Below are 20,926 nucleotides of genomic sequence, written 5' to 3'. Positions count from 1 at the left end.
AGACTTTAAGGTCAGCTCCTCTAAAGAGAAAGTTTGGTTGAAAAACATCAGATGTGAAATGAGCAGGCATAATAACATGGTGTTAGTCCCTAAACCATAGGGCCAGTCCACACGCATAAAGCTAAACGCTGTGATAAAAAAGAGGGCTGGGGAAGTTATGAGCATCAAAGACTCATTATTGCACTGCCGCTGTTACAGTTTCATTTTAGCTTTTTTATCCACGGATTATTAACTCCTCCTAATGCTGAATCACAGTGAGGATAGTAAAAGCCTACACTATGTGGCATTAGCTCCCCCAAAATTACTTTGTGTGTTTAGAGCTATTTCTTCCAAGTTTTAGGGTGGAGCGACGAAGCAATGTGTCTGCATTTTTCCACCTTTCTAAGCCGGCATAATTGCGGAAATTGGTCAAATTTCACAGTTCAAGTCTTAAAAACCTTCAAATCTGTTCACAAATATGCAGCGGGATTTGTGGAAATGTTGGTAAAAGCGTTACCTGACATGAGTTTTACCTGACATCTTACTTGAATCATCGTGTTAGGTGTATTCTCTACAAGTTCTGTGGTTGTGATGCTTCATGTAGTCAGGCAGATAGATGAGAAAAGGGGGTGAGAGGGTACTTTCTTTTAATCACATTTCCTTCATTAGACAAAATAAACCATGGTGGATAATCACTTGTAGTTTAATCAGGTTGTTTCCAGCATGATAGATGGAGTTATTAAGGTTTAAAGCTGGGCGCTTTTTTCCAAACTGCCTTACAGTGTCGTCAATGTGCACATTTTTAGTATTCGGCCCCAGTGGGAACGGACCCCTAATCCTGGCAGTGTTAGTGCCATGCTCACCACTTTGAGAATGTAGAGGCTTTGCAGTGGTGTCACAAATCTCCCAGCAACAAGGCTGCTGCCATCATGGAGGTCCAGAGGAGAACTGGCTGTGCACAACTAATGGCAAAATATATAACCACCAGGCTACAGAAAAGAGAGATAACTGAAAAAAGATTGTTGTGGTGTGGGTGTAGATCAGTTCAGTAGTGTCACAAGTAAAAGTGAAAAGTCTGATAAGGTGGATTTGTTTCTGAATTTTGTTCACTGTAGCACAGTAAACTGCCTTGAGCACTAGTCCCAGTGGTCCCACTTACTCCACAACCCTCTGAATTGTTGCTTGAGAAGAGTAAACTCAGTTAAGATAAACAAACGGCTGTTTATTGGCTTTATTAGCTAGCTAAAAAAAATGTGACAAGCCATAAACATAGCCATAGATAACAATGCCAATGATGCGGCAAAAAGGCTGCGCCTACAAAGTGCGGTATAAGTGTGAAACCTTATTCAATTGCTATGAACAAAACAATAAATCTACATTTTCTGTGGTTGTGGTCTGTGTTATAATAACTTATGTGAAATGTATATGGTGCAAATAATTTGTCACTTTGTCACTATATTTGGCGACTTTTCAGACCCCACTGATGACTTTATTTCTCAAAAGTGACTAGTGACCAATCTGGCGACTTTGTCTGACCATGGGGAACAATGTAAATGTGTTGAATCCCAAAGCATTTGGCAATAAATTGGTACGTCTTATGCCGGTTTGCTCTACTTGCTTGTCTAATCCAGAGAGATCTGATGGTCACAGCTTCCCATACACAGCGTAGCCAAGAGCGGGGGCTGTAGGTTATATATTGATATGCAAATTAGCACATGACGCAATCTGGCGACTTCTAGCGACTTTTTGACCAGCTACTTTCCTTGGAAAAGATTTGGCAACACTGCACAAAAGTTAGCTTGTTATCATTTTGTGAACATAATTAAATTATATATGAATGTTGTTTGACAGATGTGAAGGTTATGGGCAATTAGCAACACCATATACATTTCATAAAAATTATTTGAACACAGAAAAAGCAACCAAAGAAAATGTCGATTTTTTTGTTTTGCCCATAGAAATTGAATAGGGTTTTGCACTTGTACTGCACTTACGCGTGACAATTTGAAATGTTACCCCATTATCTATTATGCTAACGCTAGCATCTACTATACGTTAGCTAGCATGCAAATCAGATGCATAACAACAAAATAATGACGCTGGTGTTTTGCCCATAGAAATTGAATAGGCTTTTACAGTTTACTGCACTTTGTAGGTGTGGCACATTTGAAACTTTCTTTTCTTATCAATTATGTTAGCGTCTACTATACGTTAGCTAGTGTGCAAATCAAATGCATTACAACAAAACAATGATGGTGATCACATACTAGGTTAGCTAGCTAACAAGCTGACATTAAACGCAAAATTGATCAGAAATATTGGTGGGCAGTTCCTGGTCAAAAATAACAAAAATGAACCGTGTTTTCGGTTCTGTTGAGTCGGACAAGTTGAACGTTTAGAAACACATTCAGCTGTTCACATTGTTGCCAAGGGTGCGTCACCTGAAAGTCCTCTATGGTAAAGCTGAAGCCCACTAAACAGAGGAGAGCTATGGCTGAGTGATAACAGAATGCAGCGCTGCCCGGGGTGACCCGAGCAGCGAGGACCCTCACAGTGACACTCCATTCCCCACTCTCTGCTATCAGACGTGATTACAGCTCTCTCCTTCATCCAGAGTCTGTCAGAACCCTCTCCTTTGATTCCTCATGATTCACTCCTGCGGCAAAAGTATTGTCAAACAAGACGCTAACCTCGGAGACAGGCTTGACCCTAACCCTAACCCTTGCCTACCTACATACCTTTAAAATGTCAACAATTTACCAAACATTTTTCTTTCTATTCAGATGGTGCTTTTAACAAGCGCTGCATTCTCTTCGGTGGTATTTTAAGGTCGACATGGAGGTAAAAAGGTAGATAAAAAGATGGCTTAGTGTTCTCAGTGTGACATACATCTACTGGGATAATGAACAGTATGTGCAGAGCAGATTTCTGTTAATAATCTACCTTCAGTGATGCCTGTGGCCTAATAGGCAGTCAGACCATTACCAGGGTGTAAGAAAGTAACGCAATTTAATGACATCAAAAACACCAATCAACATTCTTAACATGCAATGGCTGAATTTTTACAAAAGTTGCAATTTAGCTGATTGCGGTGCTAATGTTATTTTCGATGAACATGATAATCATGTTTTGAATGCCGGTATAGCTACAGTGATATGCAGTGTCTTGTTAAGACTGATGTAACATTAAGATATACTGTAACTAGCAGGGTTGGATAATGACAGATTACAGTAATCTGCCTACAAAGAAATCCATACTCCATTACAGTTACTATAAAACACTGTAATCAGATAGTTACTACTTGTATTACTCAGACACGTATTTAGGGGGGAAAATTACAGAAAAATTATCATTTGTGTCATCTCTTTAAATAATGGTTAATGGTAGGGGCAGTATTGTAATAGCCTAACACTATTCAGTCTATAAACTGGAATAAATTGTGTAATTTAATATTCTGTACATTCTGAAGGCAAAGTGACTGTGGGAGTGGTCCAGTGAATTACATTACAAGTTGATAGCAATCTGTAATGGATTTGATTTGTCCCATGTCTGGTTTCTAATAATATAGCAATCTGAAATAGCACTGACTTAGATTTGTGATGTATACTGTCCAATGGTTTCTTGGCGAATACTTGTAAACAAGGCATAACATCTAAAAGATATTGCCTTCCAACATCGATGAGATTGATGATTCAGAATAGATGTTTATGATATGCATTTAGCCAGTGTCTAATTTGCCTTGTTATTAAGTCAGGTATAAAACCACAGGAGAAAATAAGTTAATAAACAACCTTTGTACACATCTTACATCATATTTAATGAATCCATTTCAAATATAAAATGTCAATATTTGCTTCAATTGAAAAATATCAACTTGGTATCCCCACATTAGATTTGTTGTCTGCTACAAGATGACATCAGAGGCAAAGCTGCATAAAATGATGTGCAACAAGGAATGGAGTTTTTTTTTTTCTTAACATTCTTACAAACAGTACTATAGCTGCATTTACAAAAAAGAAAAAAAAAATCCAAGCTCTCCAATTTTTTTTTTTTTTTTGCAGTAATAAAAAACACTCCACACATACAATATACAGTATATATACACATTATTTAGTAATGGCCATTCTGTTACAACTTGATAAATCAGAGCTTTATAAAATGAGGATGGCAGTGCAGTTGACAGTGACACATTACGTTTGACACAAAAACTGTGGATAATGTCTTTTTCCCTCATTTATTTGTTCCTCCCAGCAGATTTAATGAAAATGGTTGTCCGGGAAGGATGGATGGCGGTTCCCTCTCCTCACGCCGGGGTTTGAGCGGTGGCTTTGATCTCGGCCGACACCCTCTTCTCCTTTCGTCCGGCGTACTCCCCGATAAAGGAGCCGTCCTCGTTGAACTGAACGTCCTCGTCGCCGTAGTCCACCAGGCTGTCCCCGCTGTCCCCCGCTTTGATCTCGCCGCACAGAGAGGGTCGGCTGCCCTTCAGCGGCTTCTCGTCGTTGTCGCTGCAACGACACAGCGGAGGCACAGCGGATTTAGAATCACCGCATTTCACCCATGGCTTCACTCTATGGCTTATTGGCGAGGTCGGGGCTCGGGCTCCGGCTGTCGGAGCCTCTGCGATGAGCCCCTGTGATTGGCAATGGCGTTTACCTCTCGCCCGGACAATGGGGAATAATTGCACAAATGCACAGGTCGAGACGCTATTTGTGCATCAATGCATTGGACAAAGCGATGATTGGGAGAGAAATGGGATATCGAAGGGGACATTAAACCCGTGCCGATGTTGAGGCTGCACATGCTGCAATCCTATAATGCATTTTGACTGGGAGATGTATTAACACTAGAAAGGCCAAGGGGATTTAGGGGCTCTAAGAGGCAGCTAACAAGCCGTCAATGAAAGGGAGTAAATACAATTATATCTACTCTTTTCTTGCATTATTTAGAAATTCTAACCACACTGGTTTGTATAGAACGTGCATCTAAGAAGGACTGCATTTTGGCCTTTCTAGTGTTAAATGGTCAGTGATAGAATATGATTAACTCAAGGTGTCAGCGGCAAACAGCAATCACAAAGCAGGGTTAATATACGTCTTATAGTAGAGTTCACGGTGCCTTTATTTTGAAAAACACCCCATATGAATTCCTGTCACCTTGGAGCTACTTCTGACTGTGTCGCATCAAGATTTGCTGCGGTGTGCAGATTTCGCTGATTGGAGAATTACACTGCGAGTCGCACTGTGGTAGACTAGTTATGAATTGGACCACTAACGGATTAATGAAACGTGCCCAGATATTACTGCCCCGGAGATGAGCTGCTTTCAATTACGCTGATTGGTTTTACCCTCCTGCTGTGTGCCGGGCAGCCTTCGTTCAGCTCCATCCAGAAACAAAACAGCACCATCTGAACAATGAGACACTTGCACTTTAATGGGATTTCTACCACCAACACCAACACAGCACCGAGTCTAAAATCACAACGCCCTAGAAAGGAAGGGTGGCACTCTGATGCGTAAACAGCAACACAGGGATCCTATTGCTGTTTATCACATACTTTGGGAGTTACTCAGCCCATCAAATGTCTCGAACAGGGGTGTCTGTGGGGGTCCGCGTAAACCTCATGCATGTGGGGTTGTCTTTTCAGCCAGGGGAGAAATGCAGAGACAGAATTATTACGAGGGCATAAAAAAGGCGACGGCTGGCAGCGTGACACGAAAGCGCACTGTTGCGCGCGAATTGCAGCGAGGTGGTGAAATAGCGCTCCGAGGGTTAAGCTTACCTGTATTCACAAAATGTGTCGTCATTCATGCCTTGGGATTCCACGTCTGGGTGAAGGTCTTCTTTCTCTTTTACTGCTCACAAAAAAAAAGAGAGACAGACAATATCAGCGATTTCCTCAAGAGACGGCTGCCAATGAATATCACCGTGTCCCTTGATTGTGAAGCTGTCTGAATATGTTCTACTCTCAGTCCCCGACTCCCTGTGCTCTTTTCACTGAATAAAAGTTCAGACTTCTAGACTTCTAAAACAGCAGAATAATGAAGCATTTTCAAAGTAAAAGTGTTATAATTCACACAAATTAAACAACAGTCTTACATGCAGTGCTTAACATGTGAGCAATGTTTGATAAGAGCGACACCAGACTTGTGACAAATGAGAGAAAAGGTGGAGGCAACGGTGATAATGAGAACTTAATGAGAGAAAAAAAATGAATGAAAGAAGGGCAGCGCTTTGGTGTGTTTTGGGTCTTTTTCCGCTGACGTATGAAGCGATAGCTGCCCAGGCGACAACCTGGCGGCCATTAGCTGTGAATAATAAAGCTGATAAGGGCTCTCATGTCCCCAATAAGAGGAATAACATTAAGATACCACAGAGCTTATGTCATCATTCCCTGCGCAGCCACCCTGTGCATACATTTGCATACTGCCTCGGCGCGGGCTGCACATTGTTTAGGCTGCTGTTGGAAAACTGCGTATCTAAACAATGCAAAATTCAAATGTCGTAAACAGAAATGCACATTTTCCTATCAATACACGATCCCATTTTTTTGTATAAATTTGCATTAAAATGATCCTGCGGTGCGACGCCTATTTGTAAAAAAAAATAATATATCAGCTTAACTATTCCTGTAATGGCTTTCATAGCAACAAACACCTAAATGGAAATATAATGACGCTTGCTAGCAGCAATTAGTTAGTATTCAGGCGGTGCGGTGGCATGTGATTGTGAGTGAACACCTACCGGAATACTTCCCTCCTTTATTTCTGTTGACAAAGCAGGCGATCAACACAATGAGTGTGAGGAGAGCGATGGCACACATCAGCCCGATAAACCAGCCCTGGGTGGATATTCCTCCGTGGATGCTGGCCAGACCTGAGGAGAACAATACCCGGTGACTTTGACTCGCCTTGGCCTTTCATCGGGACACTTGATTGAATGTTTACATCGACTAAAGCCTATCTGATGCAGAGGCAGAGGTGGCGGCTGCGCGGCTGCAATGGAAACGCTCCAAAATTAATATTAAACAGCTAATCCGCTTGTCTAATTAATCAAGTAAGGGACGCTGTACAAATGTAATTCCTCTCAGAGAGTCCACACGGCTAAATCAAATCCTAGCGAGGCGGGGGAGGGCCACGCGCGCTAGCTTGAGCCACTTTTCAAGGACGGCCCCTCTGCTCAATGAGAAGGCAGTTAGTTCGGTTTTGTTGGGAGTTTTGTTTTGGCGTCCCTCCTCACCTTTGGACCTGGTCCTGACAACATCTTCAAAAATGCTAGAATTATCAACCCGGTTGTTAGTCATAAGGCGCACAGTGTATTCAGTCCCAGCTTCGAGGCCCTCAATGATGTGGAAAGTCTTAGAGGTGTTTACCGGCTCTGATATCTTCCAGTTACCTTTACCTATGCAGAAGGTGAATGATCAGGATGGGTTAGTAGGAGAACACACAACTAGTATTAGAGTATATATGAATCAAAAGACATGAATGACTATTTCAGACATAACACACAAGGTTACAGATGTTAGTTGTAGCGCCTACAGCAGGCATTTCAACATACAGTAGCTTTGAAATTAAATCATTCTGACATAGTCCAGAAATTCACAAGGGAAGAAAAAGTAATATAGGCTTACGGTTGTTCATATATGCAATATAAAACTCTGAATCCGTGTACTCTCTTCCAGGAATCCAGCTGATATTTGCAAAGTTGTCACTAACAGATGAGCTAATATTCAACAGGGCCGGGACTGACAGACAATGAGAGAAGATGAGAAAGAGAGATTGCAGAGAAGGGTTAGTAGAGGACCGAGCAGATCAAAGCCATCATAGAAAGGGTTGAGGGTGTTGCTATTACACAGTAAAGGACGCTCACTTCACGCCCCCCCTGTGAAAGTGTCAGGCATGCACTTCTGTTCCCCAACACTGTTGTGAGGAGACATCAATTACGTCGAACAGAGGAGACATCAGGTGAAATCTCACAACAGCGCACATGACAAGACTGATGTGGATATGGAAATGGAATCACAGGTGGCGCCGGCAAAGCTAAATGAGAATCTATAGATAAAACAAGCAACCACTGAGACCTTCGGATAGTTTGATGTGAAAACAATGAGGGGGAATTACCATCAACACCATGTGCTGCATTTTGAATGATATTTGCATCGTCATTTCCACTTATTTCATGCTGCGTATATTTCATATTTTTGGTAGATTTTGTACATATGCTGCGTTCACGTTTCCTTTGTATCCGTAAGTTCTACTGTTATTTTGCACACCCTCATACTTTTTCATTCATAATTTTTTGTTAAAACATTAATTTTAGTTAGTGTTGAAACTGTCAGTTGAGTATGTTTATATTCTATTTGTTATTTATGCTCTATTTTTCTTTGTTGCATCCTATTCTTTGCTGCTGCAATGATCCAATATTCCCATGGGGCCTATTGAGGTTTCATCTTCTCTTCAGTTAATGTGCCTTTTGTGTATGCAAGCCATGTAAAATCCTTGACTGGCCTTTAATAATCATCTGTGTATTTTTTTTTGCTTAAACATTCAAAAGCTCTGACAGAGTTCATCTGCACCAAACTTCATCTAAACACAAACATACCAGGCGATGAAGCCTCTGTGCGTTGATACACTGACAGAAAAGAAGACGCTAATAATAATAGTGAATAATGTGCAACGTTCCTATGAGAAAAGTATACTTTGACAGCAGCTGTCCGAGCCAGTCAACAAAGCGCAATCCACTTCATTTCCCCATGGCAAACATGCAAATCTTCCGCCGTGTCTCCAGCTCAGGTGCATTATTTGCTCAGGTGATAATTCAGTACACAAGGACACCTGCGTCTGCGGTGCCCATCCCAACCAGCGCAAATGACATCGTCTGACTAATGTTGATGGATTAGTCTGCAACTATGGTAATTCCCATCATTGGCATTGTACGATGACTTCGAGTGACATAGGGCCCCAGACTAAAAATATCCCGAGGCCGGCTGCCGTGTTTTGTCACCGCTCTCTTCAGCCGGCTATTAAATGCCGCAGAAAGCAGCTGCTCGCCCAGCAGGGAGCTGATGCCCTGGAAGACGCCCCTTCAAAGTCAGGAGGCTGTTTTAAAAGGAGAGGCCGCAAAATATTCTGATATAGGAGGCTTTCAACAGCTTCCACTTATCCACTTATCTCAGTGTCCTGTAAATATCACCCTCTCAGTACGAGCTCACACCTCCCTAACGTGGCCCAGGAGGACGTTTCCCCTCGCTATTTTCTCTCGGCTCGGATGCTGCCGCGGACGTCTCCTTGTCCCAGAGCAGCACTGCTGTTTACCCAGTTGAAGATTACATGGAAATGTCAGGTGACTGTTGGGTCAATACATTGCCGTGTACAGGGGGGGGACTGGGGCCCAACAAATCAATCAGTGACAATTAGACATATTTGTCCCGTTCAAATGACTACACACTACAGCCCACACCTTTGGGTCGGGGTATAGATCTGGCCGCATGGATTTCCCCATGGTATAGCAAGAGAAATGAATAAGGTTTTTCATCAGCATGCACTTGTCTCCTACCAAACAATTCAATGGATCTGTTATCCAGTGGACTATAAGCACGACCATAACTGTTTATTATCTCCATATTTTTTCACAGTTCATCTTTCTATGTGGCTTGATGCCGTAGCCTTGGTGTGTTTGAATGTGCTGCAGCTCTACCTATGGTGGAACGAGTGGGCTTGGCCACGGGGGACCTTGTAGTGCTTGAAGGTGAGGGGGAAGCTGACTTGCCTGAAAAGAAAGACAAATCTTGTGGTTATCAAATTTGGATTGGAGCGTGGGACGCTACAGTCTAGCGGGGAGTTAGTGTTAGCACGCATGCTATCTGCAGCTAGGAGGCTAGTGCTCTAAATTAGTAACTGACTAGACGTCTACAACAGTGAAACAAATAGTGAAACTACTATCATCAATAGACATTTCATGACATTTGTTCATAAAGCAAGGCGAGAGGTTGTGACTTTGTGATCCTGTGATCTCGTCTTTTACACGTGACTCCATTTCTATTCACATTTCTTTTCGCAAATAATTAAATGGAAGGATGGATGCCTGGTGCCCCTCCCGAAATGAAGCTCTTAGAGCATCATTTGTTTCCTCTGCGTGAGTTATACATGTGGCACCGAGTCTGCTGTTGCTAGGATAAAAGTCAACATTCGTTTACAGAGTCACTAATGAGCCAAGATTAATATGAATTTATAATTAGGTTACTCATTACCATTGCTATAGCAGAGGAAGCCACAAACTTTATCTGAGAAGAAGTTGACATTTTTCTAATGAAAGGAGGCATCAGAGTGCTCTCTGCTGATGGCAAGGGCAAACAGCAGACAAGGTCAATTATCCACAGATGAGCGGAGTGTCTGGATCCTTTTAATTCTGCATTTGCAAAATATCACATGTCTTAGTTGTTTAAGACTCAAAACCCTAAAGTTTACTCAACAACGGCAACCACACCTGTCCACATCGCTAAAATCTAGCCATGCAATAAATAACTAATTAATCTACTTATGACAGACTGTTGAACACGTCATATCAACACACAGCAATAATGTTTTGCAAATTTAGAAATATGTCAAAAAATCAAATATTAAGGCCGCAAAGTAAAGGGTTATCATGCCATTTATTTTAGCGCAGTTAATTCAAAATTGATGGTGCATATAAATATCCAGTATGTGTGGTTATGACCTGCAACAGAATCTGACAATTAAATGTCTAACCCTATATGAACACAGATCTACATACTGAGGCCAACAGTGGAAACCCAAATGGAGGCTGGAGGAAAAAAAAAAAAAAAAAAGAGAGGAAAAGCAATACATTGCTTAAGCAGACATGGAGAATTGTTTCGTTTGCGACACACACATAACAGCGCACGCACACACATTTACAATATGTATGATCAAAGGTAACGCCAAAAGCAGTACATGTGTTTTTAGTAGCGTAAGAGAAAGTGAGAAGAGAATAATTAGCAAGGCACTACAAGGCACCGACACACACACACAAACGGTGATAGTGCAGTTGGCATGAATGAGTTTTCATGCTCAAATCTGAAGCGTCTCCCACACACAGGCAACGAGGGCTCCGCAAGACTCCAGTTCAATGCACACAAATGAGAGTCCTACTCCCTCTAATCATTTTTCCCTGGCTTTTCAGCATGCAAACAAACAACCCCTAAGAGCCAATTAAGTTTCTTTCTGTGATTGTGAGAATTCTTCCAGTAAACACCACATAATCGTTCCCATATTCAGCACCTGCATTTTTAAACACAAGTACTGGGCGGTTTGTTTTTGCGCGGCTACACGCTGCCTTTGTCTGAAAGAACGGTGCTTTGTGGTTCATTGTATTTTTTATGGAAAAAGGCGAGACGATTAAACGTCACCCATATCTGCCGCCGCAGTCCATTTTACTGACACTCAGGTAAATCCGCGTCAAGTTTCCTATTTCATTTCGGTCTAATCATACAATCTCATAGACACTTGAGTTGAGTTTGAGCCAGTTGAGGTATGGTATGCCTCAACAAATGACATATAATTGAAAAGAAAAGATTACATGCTAGAAGCCCGCTCATTATGATTACTTACCCACCAACTCTTTCATGATTACACAATTCAATAACAAAACCTTCAGTTTCCCCCTGCTCAAAGCAATTTTCTTTCTTAGCTGATTGTTTCATAGCTCACACTCTCCGTCCAATCAATAAGCACTTGCTCTCTCATGACAGTGACAAATGAAAACCTCCACTACACCGGTATGAAATTGTTTATCCACAAAAATTACTTACATGGAGATATGAAAAGCTTGGCTGCCCAGGCATATATCATATTCCCCAACTTCAATGCCATTTTGAAATACTGGAATGGCTTTGTCACCGACTTCACTGCACCCTGAATCCTGCACCTCAGAACCCATCTGTGTTCTCATCACCTCGCCTAGCAACCGACGCACCCACCCACACACACACACACACACACCTATCCAGACACACACCACCCGGCCAACTGGATTTCCGGTCCCCGCTGTCACTCACGTGCTTCTGGCGTGGTGGTGCACTCCTCGCTGACAACTGGTCCGCAGCCCATGGTGGTGCAGGAGCGCAGGTACAGCTTGTACTTGCTCACGGCCTCCAGGTCGCGCAGGATCCACTGGGTGGTGTCGGGGTTGCTGATGTCCACGGTCTGCAGGTTCCCCACCTCCTCTGTGTCGTTGACTGAACACACAAATTGCAGAACGATTAGACCTGGAAATTTGGATCTTATTTACACCTGGTATTAAAGGGCCGGGTATTAAAGTACGTTTTTTTTTACTGCCCCGGAGCGTAAATGATAGGGATTCTGATCAATACCGATGACTCAACGATTGATGTACATTGCCAGGTGATGAGATTTCTGGCTTTCAGAATCGCTTTCCGGCCCTGTGCTCTGCTTTGAAACAAAAACTCTTCCACACTGACTGGTATCGCATGATACTTCAGCTATGATGGCTAAAAAGCCTCCATCTCAAGCCAAAAAAGCAAATGATAAACCAGTATTATTATTACAGTATTTTGCATCATGATGAATTACCTCTCTAGACATTTCCGTTGGATCCTTGCTATAATTTGTTATCTTACTCGTGTAGCCTATATGCCATCATCTATCTGATTACATGTGTTATATGTGTGTATTTCTTGTTTTTCTGCATTCTGTCCACATTGTTATCAGATGTATTTTTTCTAGTTGGGGAGGTGCCATGTATGTTCAATGTCAACAAAAACAAACATTTCAGGTGTAGGGTGCCATTGCTCTGGAAGGGGTGTGACATCTCTGTAGTAGGAGGCAACAGAGAATGAGTGGTATTGGTCTACATTTCTAGCAACTGTCCAGTTTTGGCTGGACAGCGCTGTCACCCCACACTGCTATCAAACATCAAGTTTATTCTTGGCTCCTCAGAATGGTTCATTTTTGGGCCGTGGTGCTGGCAGGCCGGTGAAGAGCAGAGGGCACGGTGATGATGTTTCTACGCTGTGGGTGGATACTTTCTCACTAATAGGAAAACACTGTAGGGATTGCATCTACACCTGGCTGAATCTGGCTGAGATCCGATCACAATGCCAGCCAGGCCGGGGGTGATCTGGCATATCCCATCGTATTCCAAATGCAATGTGTGCTGTGTGTGTTTACATCTTGCATTAATATGCATTTTTCCTTAGGGTGCAGATTATCCTGTAGTGTGAATGGGCTCAGGGCTGCAGACTTTGGGCGTCCCGACAACTCTAGACCAAGATTTTGTCAAACGTGTTTGATTTCGTCAAGCACAGTCTCGTTAGGCTTGTATAGTGTGAAGCGGTCCAAGACTGAAATCTGAGAGCGATGGTGGCAACAGTCAATGGGAGTTTAGCTCTAGGGGGAAGAAAGAGTGAATGAACTGGAAGAAAAATTGCTTTTATCAGCAAGAACTCCCACTTACGTAGATATTTTACATCAGCAGAGATTCCCAACTCCACTTGCTCCATTCTTAAGAAATTGCTATACAATTGTAATTTGCAGGAATACATCTCATATAAAACAGTATAAAATGGCATCAATCTGCATAAGTATGCAATTACAAATTAAGTGAAAGAAAGCTCATGCAAAAATCTTCATCAGTGTTATCCTTATAATTATGTCACTTATAATAATGTAAACTTAAGCTTCTGTGCCACGGAGCAAGAAACAACAGAAAACCTATTTTGTAGTTGTATTCACAGTAAAGTGTTCTGGACGAATGGGGAATGTTTTTGTGTGACAGAAGTGGATGATACTGACAGACCGATGTTAAAAAGGCCAATATCGGTCCTATATATCAGCAGCCCGTTGTATTGGTGAACAGATATAAAGGTTAACCCTAATCCAGATCAAGATATGCAGGTACAGGTTACATTTAACACCAGGTGTAAATGGAGTCCTTGTTCAGCATTTAGCAGGATCTTCTGTGACGCAGCAGCTATTAAGTCAAAGGCAGTCGCTGATCGTCCTTGGGGACAGCCTAATAGACTCTTTTCAAAATAGTCTACACAGGCAATGTTCAGTCAGTTATATGATGTTACAACAGGCCTTCTTATGAAACTTGTGAGATGTGAATCTACTAAGCGCCGTTGTGAAGACGGGCTTCGCCCTGGAACAGCTGTGCTGCAGTGTTGAGATTCCACTGGTGTCGCTGGTGCCATACTGACAGCTGGCTGCATTATCCTCAACATTTCACACACGACTTCCTTCAAGGGGACTTCAAAAAAGTCGCACTTGAAAGAGTCCATCAGCTTTATTGCACTGGCACAATGAAAACGTCCTCTCCTGAAATACTGTATGACATTTGGCCCTCTTGTGCAACCGCCAAATCAAACTCAATTAGCCGGGAAATGCAGCACAAAGACGTTGTTGGAAGTTAGTCATTAGCCTCATCATGACTTTTGTTTAAGGACAGCAAAGCGCGCACACACGTGATATTTCTTCCGTGATGGTTTCCCCTGGGACTGTGAGCCGTGGTGATGACGTCCCCTGTGGATGGGATGGGGTCAGTAACACTGGACCTTAACAGGCTGTGACACAGTGGCCTTGGTCAGCACTGCCTGAGCCAAGATCATGATCCACAGGCCAGTGGACATCACTCTGACATGTTTCCTATACACACAGTCTGACCTCACTTTGACCCCGGCCCTATTAGAGCTACACAATGATTTTCCTGTCCTTGCTGAGGATCATGGGTTAGACAATCAACAGTGAGCCACAGATCCACCACCTTGCTTTCCTGATACACTCCAAACACTACTGTACACACTTACCTGTGTCACATACAACACAACATGAGGATGTTCATCTCAAACAGTGAGGCTATTCAGTTCTCAAACTGAAATGTCAATATATGGTCTGTGTTTTTAGTAGGTAGCCAATTTCCTTTTTCTTGAGCAGGTGCAGGCTAAACAGGAACAGTGTGATATCAACAGTATTAAACACAACAGGACAACATTATCTCCTAGTGGCAAGATGGGGGCATCACCAGTCAATCTGACCACTGATGTTTCTTTAATGCTGGTCACTGAAGTTAGGCATAAGGTGTACAGATACATACTCAGCTGATACTCCAGGAGGTAGCCGGTGAGAATCCCATTAGGCTCCAGTGGAGGGGCCCAGGCCAGAGAGACAGTATGCTTCTGTACATCTGTGACCCTGAAAACAGGATTTTTCTCAGGGACTGTGGGGGCAAAAAAGGTAATACACACAGTGAGCAGTCGAATTCTGCAACCTAGTTTCCCTGGCTATTGTTAGATTTTCCCTTCAGTAGTTGTGAATCAATAAGCTCCATGCTGTTTTTCCACAATCCTACCTCCCTCTGGGGTTTTGAAGTTGACGGGATGGCTGCCGGGTCCGTTGCCCCGCCCGTTGAAGGTCATGACAATGAGGCTATACTCAGAGAAGGGCGTTAGTCCCGGCACCATAGCGTGGCTCCGGTCCCCGGGGATCGCCAGTGTATGCTTGTCTCCGTGGCTTTTCTTTGAATTTGCCAGACTCCGCAGACGCCACCAGTTTACCTACATCAGACAAGGAGACGCACAGCGCCGTGCTCAACAGTGGCTGCTAGAGATCAGGCTTACAGATCATACATATGTATATGCAGGAGAGAATATTGAATGAGTTATTGTATTTTTTTTTTCCTGATGGTCTGTGCAGGAGAACATTGAGCTGCCAAAGGAAGGGAGACAGAGTGGGGTGAGGGAAGCCAATAGGTAGAGCAAGGTCAGGGTCATTCCTTTTAAACTGTGTCTAAAAGCAAAGGGCTGTTTTTGAGGTATTACCCTGTAGCCTCCCAGATGTCCATGCAACTTGTCCTTGTGTACACGTGTCCAGCTGACCTTGACCACTGAGTTGTTCATCACCTCCACAGCTACATCATCAGGTGCAGCAGAGGGAACTGCACAGGCAAACACACACACACACACATTATAATCTATGCTGCCAGTAGGTCATGGAAAAACAGACAGAATGATGAGTCAAGCATTGCAATGACCAGTTGATTGACCAGTTTGACTCATCATACTAACATACTGTATCTAAAATGATTCAACACTAAACAGTCAACAAAGCAACCACTTAACATGATATAAACATCAGACAGCAAGACAAAAAACACAAACGCCAGTTTGTGACTAGCTACATTCAACACCTATTATGGATTCATAGCCAGTCAAAACAGGACTCTACTTACAGTAACAAAAGGTACTATAAAACGATCAAACTAAAGGGAATAAACGTTTTCTATTACCACACTTCATTGAAGTGTGGTCAGTAGAGGGAGATGAGCCATGACCTGAGGTGACCTCCTGAGGGCAACTCCAAAAGAAAGCTAAACATGGGAAATAAAGCAAATCATCTCTACAGACTTGCCCAGAATGCTTCTAAAGGCCTAAAAGCTTTCAACAAAGTTAAAGCAAAATTTAGCAGAAAGAAAGGCGATTTGAATAAAATCCGACCAACGTTTTCGAACCCAGCCGGTTTGTGATGCTTTATACCAAAGGATATGAAAGGGACAAGAGAGAGAGAGGCATATAGATCTAACGCCAGTGAGCTTGCTTGCTGATGTTTAGGACAGTTTGTCTTTTGCTTTTAACTTTCGATTTGTCATTTCTGTGGGCGGGGAAGATTTCCTGCCAGTGTCCATATCCGACACCAGAATTTATTTGGGCAGATGGGGGTGAATCTATAACATCTCAGTTATGGGGGATGGACGTGCCGCCGCTTTCCTTTGACAAAATGTCTTCTAAAGAAAAATGTTAAATTCCTTTGAAATAAAGTCACATAACTTGCGGGTGTGATATCATTATCTTGACAAAAGATCACCACTCACAGTCCTCTCCCGAGTAGCCGGTCACTATTTTGGGTTCGGGAGCCCAGCCCTGGCGGTTCCTGGCTTGGATCTTGATCTCGTAGGGTACGAAGGTGGGAGTATCCTTCACTACAAACGAATGTCGCTTCACCATGTGTTCCTGCCAGTCCTCCTCCACATCCTGCCGCCTGTAACTCACCTTATACTCAAGCCCAGGGCCGTTGTGTTCAATGGGTAACAAGGGCTGAATGATGGAAAAGGGAATAGAAACAGCAAAAAAAAAAAAAGTAAGAAAAATGATGTGGTGGCTTTCACAGGGACTTGAACAATTGCATAAGAAGCTTTTTGTATTTCACTGCTCAATGTCACAGCTTCCGTGGGATTACTATGACAAGCTAGCCAAGTGAACTGTACTTGGAACTCTGACAGTGTTTTATCCTACTATCTAGTAAAACAATGGAACAATTGACTTGGTCCAGCAGCGAGACGTTCCTTTGATACAGGGTCTGCTAATACATCGCAGATGAAAAGATTTCTCTCCTCACAGAGGTCTGACCACGAGAAATAGAATGAGATACCATTACCCACAAAAGCAAATCATTAACAGTGGGAGAGCTCATGAATCTAGGATTTTGGGGCTACATTACCATGACAGGGCAACCAGATAATAAGTGAAGGAGAGATTCATCTCTCTACAATAAAGCAGAATATATTACTGTACGTGTTAAAAGAAAAATCTCCTTTTCATAGATTTCCCTTTCTCTTTCTAATCAAAGCAGCACAACGGGCAACTTTCATTGAAAACTCATTCAGAGTGATCCCAGAAAATAGCTTTTCTGAGGATGTGAACCGCAGCATGAAATATCAAAAGTGGAACATTTCTATTTCATAAATTCCTATTGATAATTGCATATGAAACATTGATAAAACCTCATCTCTGTTCTGTTTTAGAGAGATTCTTTGATTTCCCCAAAACTGTAGCAGATGTGAATAATTCACTATTCTGAGGTAGCCCACATTACAGAGTTTGCAGTAAAGGGATATTAAAGGCCCATACTCCATTTCTTACCTCCCAGTTGATATCCATTTCATGTGGCAAATGACCTTCGATTTTGATATTTTCAGGGTTCTTGTCAGGGGCTGCGGAGAAGAAGAAATATAGATTTTGCCGGCATTGGAGTTGTTAGTGGAAGAAATCTCCAATGAAATGGACACACAAGGGACCAGATTTTCAACAAGAGTGGAATCAATTATGTAACGGGCCTGAGTGTTTTAAAGTTCAGAGAGCGGCAGTGTTGGCAGTTCAAGTACCCTAGAGGACCTTATCAAGAAGTAGAATAAACAATGAGAGAGGGAGGCCTCGCACCTGCCGGGGGGGTTTGGTATCTCAGTGTGGGCTCGCTGGGACGCCCCCTGCCTACAGCGTTGACAGCGGACACGCGGAAGCGGTAGTCGACGTGGCCGTGAAGTTTCAGGGTGGCCGAGCTGTGCTTCCCGGGAATCCTGAGCAGCTCCTTCCAGTTTCCCGGCTCCCGCTGGCTTTCCTCATACTCGATAATGAACTCTGTTGACAGGCGGAAAGACAATCAGAGCGGTCCCTCACCGCCGTGGTTCTTGCCAGCGGATTGCTTATCTAACCACCAGCTGTGCAGCAAACTCCTCAGACCCTGCTTTGGGCTTGCATATTGCTCGAGGAGACCAATCATAATTTATGCTTGGATGAATCAATAATGGACTGCGATTTTATAAGATAGTACCAAGCACAACTAAGTCCATTTCCATGAAGGATGATGCTACGAGGCCAAAAGATTTGTGTGCCATATTACTACCAGAGACTGCTAATACTGCAAGAGGCACTGATTCGGTATAGTCGGCCTGCTATACAGAGATATAGCACACTTGGATGCTCCTATTACCAGTGGTTGAGCTGTTGTGATCATCCCCGGGGATCCATTTCAGCTTCGCACTTCTGCTCTTGTGTTCGGATAGTACCAAGTTCTCAGGTGCATCGGGGACATCTGAAAACCACCACAACAACAGCAACAACATAGGTTTGAAAAAGCAGACGCATCAATCTCTGGAACAGAAAGGACAAGGGGAAAAAAACTAAAAAAAAAAACGTTCCACCAAATTGTCTTGAATGTCAGAGAATGTGGAAGGAGCTGCATCACTGGACGGGCCAACTATTTCTCCAGATGTCAACAATATTTGTGAAGTGCCGTTGTCAGAAACAGCGCTACACTGATAAAGTCATGGTCTGCGTGTTCATGTTCTGCTTTGGCTTATTGACATATCGATCCCCGCTGGAATATACAGCACTAGGGGTCACGGGTCCTGTTGACCGGAGCAGCCATGTTGTTGATATGTTTGCTCACCCAACACCATGAGCGAGGCCGAGGCGGCGTCTTGGTCCACCGGAGTTCTCGCCACGCATGTGTACACGCCCTGGTCCCCGTGGCTTACGTTGATGATCTGGAGGATACCGTCCTCCACCAAGTACCTATCGACAGAAAGAGGCGGAGACGATATTGACCCGCGCGGACCCAACTTTCCGGGCCGCAATGCAGCAAGAATGTGCCGTCTCCTACCTCGAGTTCTCGGTGTAGTTGAGGGCTATCTCCATATCATCTTTTTCCCACAGGAGCTCAAAGTCGTTGCTGAAGGACTTGTCGTACTCCGCCAGGCATGAGAGCTGGGCCGTGGTACCTATTAAGATCTGCAGGTCCTCCGGGGCCACGACTATTCTGGTGGGATCTTCCATAGACAGAACCATATTAGTTACATTTCGCGGACTACAAGCCCGCCGCAAAACGCATTTTCGGGCAGAATTGTTTACCTTTCACGTAGAGCATGGCATCGATAGCGGACGTCCCCTCTGTGTTTTTAGTGTAACACGTGTACTGTCCCATGTCCTCTTTCTCCACGCTGTAGATCTCCAGCGATCCGTTCTCGTGAACGGTAAGCCTCGGTCCCTCCACGGACCCCGACGAGTCATCCTTGCTCCTGTAAAAGATTCAGAGAAACCCATTAAAGTCTCCGCATTCTCTCCGTTCAAATTAAATATGGACACTGCAGCGGTCTAAACGAGTAAACACTGCACTGAGAGAGGAGGGAGAGGGGAGATAAAAGTTGCTGAATAGAACATTAAGAGTGTTGGGTGACAGCGTTACTTTGCCTTGTTTTAAAGAAACAGCGGAGACGCCAATAAAGAAACATGCCGTGTACAGAGGGACTGCATGTAACCGGTTGAGGTCTAGTGCTCTCTGCTGGTGTATGGGAGAGGGGAACACACACTGTGCACTTACCAGGTGATAGTGGAGGGAGGAGAGCTGAAGACCTTGCAGTGCATTATCACCCCCTTCCTCTCTACAGCGGAGTACTCCTCACCCTCGTTGGTCAAGATCATGGGGGGCAGATCTGTAAGAAGAGGCAGCAGATCTGAGTCAGAGATCTAAGGTTTCAGTTATGACAGAGAGGTGAATGCCTTAATGCGGATACTTTATCATGGAGGCATCTGGGTGTGGTCCTTGACCTTAGAGCCTATATACAGGCTATCAGGAGGCAAAGACAACACTGAGCAAGACCAGATTTGCAGTTTTGCAGTTTAAATGAAACAAGAATGGAATGAGGTAGATAATAGCGGCAAAAATGAGGTGACATTACTATTGCCTTTCCTCTGTGTTAATTCTAGGCTTCTTTGTGTAAAAAATGACTGGGCTGTCAGGTTGTCAAAAATGTGTAAATGTGAAAATGAAATCAAAGAAGAAACAATGGAGTAATGAGTTAGCCGGGCAAATGCACCTTATCAGTTGTAGCCAAAGCCTCCCATTAAAATGGTCTGTCTCTCCTAATTGTTTACAAAGGCAGCAGCTGGGACTTAGCATTCAGAGACTGTCCAGGTTTATTAACTCCTGTGTCACCGCGAACAAACTCCCCGCATTTGTGGAAAGCCACAGAGAGCGGCGTTCTTTCTTCCTTTTTATCTGCCACTTGTAAAAGCAGCACATGTTTGTCTTACGGCACTGAAATCAGTACGGAATTGGGGGAACTTGTTAGCATATAAATGGCGGGGAGCTGGCTTGTT

At 43.4% G+C, this 20,926-nt stretch overlaps 1 protein-coding gene across 1 annotated transcript in view; it reads right to left on the bottom strand.

Moving 5' to 3' along the window:
* Nucleotides 1-2,971: 2,971 nt before the first annotated feature.
* chl1b (cell adhesion molecule L1-like b) overlaps nt 2,972-20,926 on the bottom strand; it is a 32,934-nt gene continuing 14,979 nt past the window's right edge. The window contains exons 12-26 of the mRNA XM_071539941.1: nt 20,148-20,259; nt 19,679-19,845; nt 19,431-19,596; nt 19,218-19,342; nt 18,759-18,860; nt 18,209-18,406; nt 17,912-17,982; nt 16,864-17,086; nt 15,815-15,930; nt 15,346-15,550; nt 15,091-15,213; nt 12,035-12,214; nt 6,724-6,855; nt 5,762-5,834; nt 2,972-4,487 (exon numbers count right to left, since the gene is read on the bottom strand). Of these exons, the coding sequence (XP_071396042.1) occupies nt 4,283-4,487; nt 5,762-5,834; nt 6,724-6,855; nt 12,035-12,214; nt 15,091-15,213; nt 15,346-15,550; nt 15,815-15,930; nt 16,864-17,086; nt 17,912-17,982; nt 18,209-18,406; nt 18,759-18,860; nt 19,218-19,342; nt 19,431-19,596; nt 19,679-19,845; nt 20,148-20,259 (2,198 nt within the window). The 3' untranslated portion in view covers nt 2,972-4,282. The remainder of the gene's footprint in view (nt 4,488-5,761; nt 5,835-6,723; nt 6,856-12,034; nt 12,215-15,090; nt 15,214-15,345; nt 15,551-15,814; nt 15,931-16,863; nt 17,087-17,911; nt 17,983-18,208; nt 18,407-18,758; nt 18,861-19,217; nt 19,343-19,430; nt 19,597-19,678; nt 19,846-20,147; nt 20,260-20,926) is intronic.

Source organism: Centroberyx affinis, unplaced genomic scaffold (genome assembly GCF_046629955.1).
Source record: "Centroberyx affinis isolate AG114_WGS23_722 - 3 ecotype Tasmania unplaced genomic scaffold, CSIRO-AGI_Caff_v1 ptg000209l_1, whole genome shotgun sequence".
Classification (NCBI taxonomy): domain Eukaryota; kingdom Metazoa; phylum Chordata; class Actinopteri; order Beryciformes; family Berycidae; genus Centroberyx; species Centroberyx affinis.
Note: the sequence above shows the minus strand (reverse complement) of the source record. Positions and strands in the feature narration are given on the sequence as shown.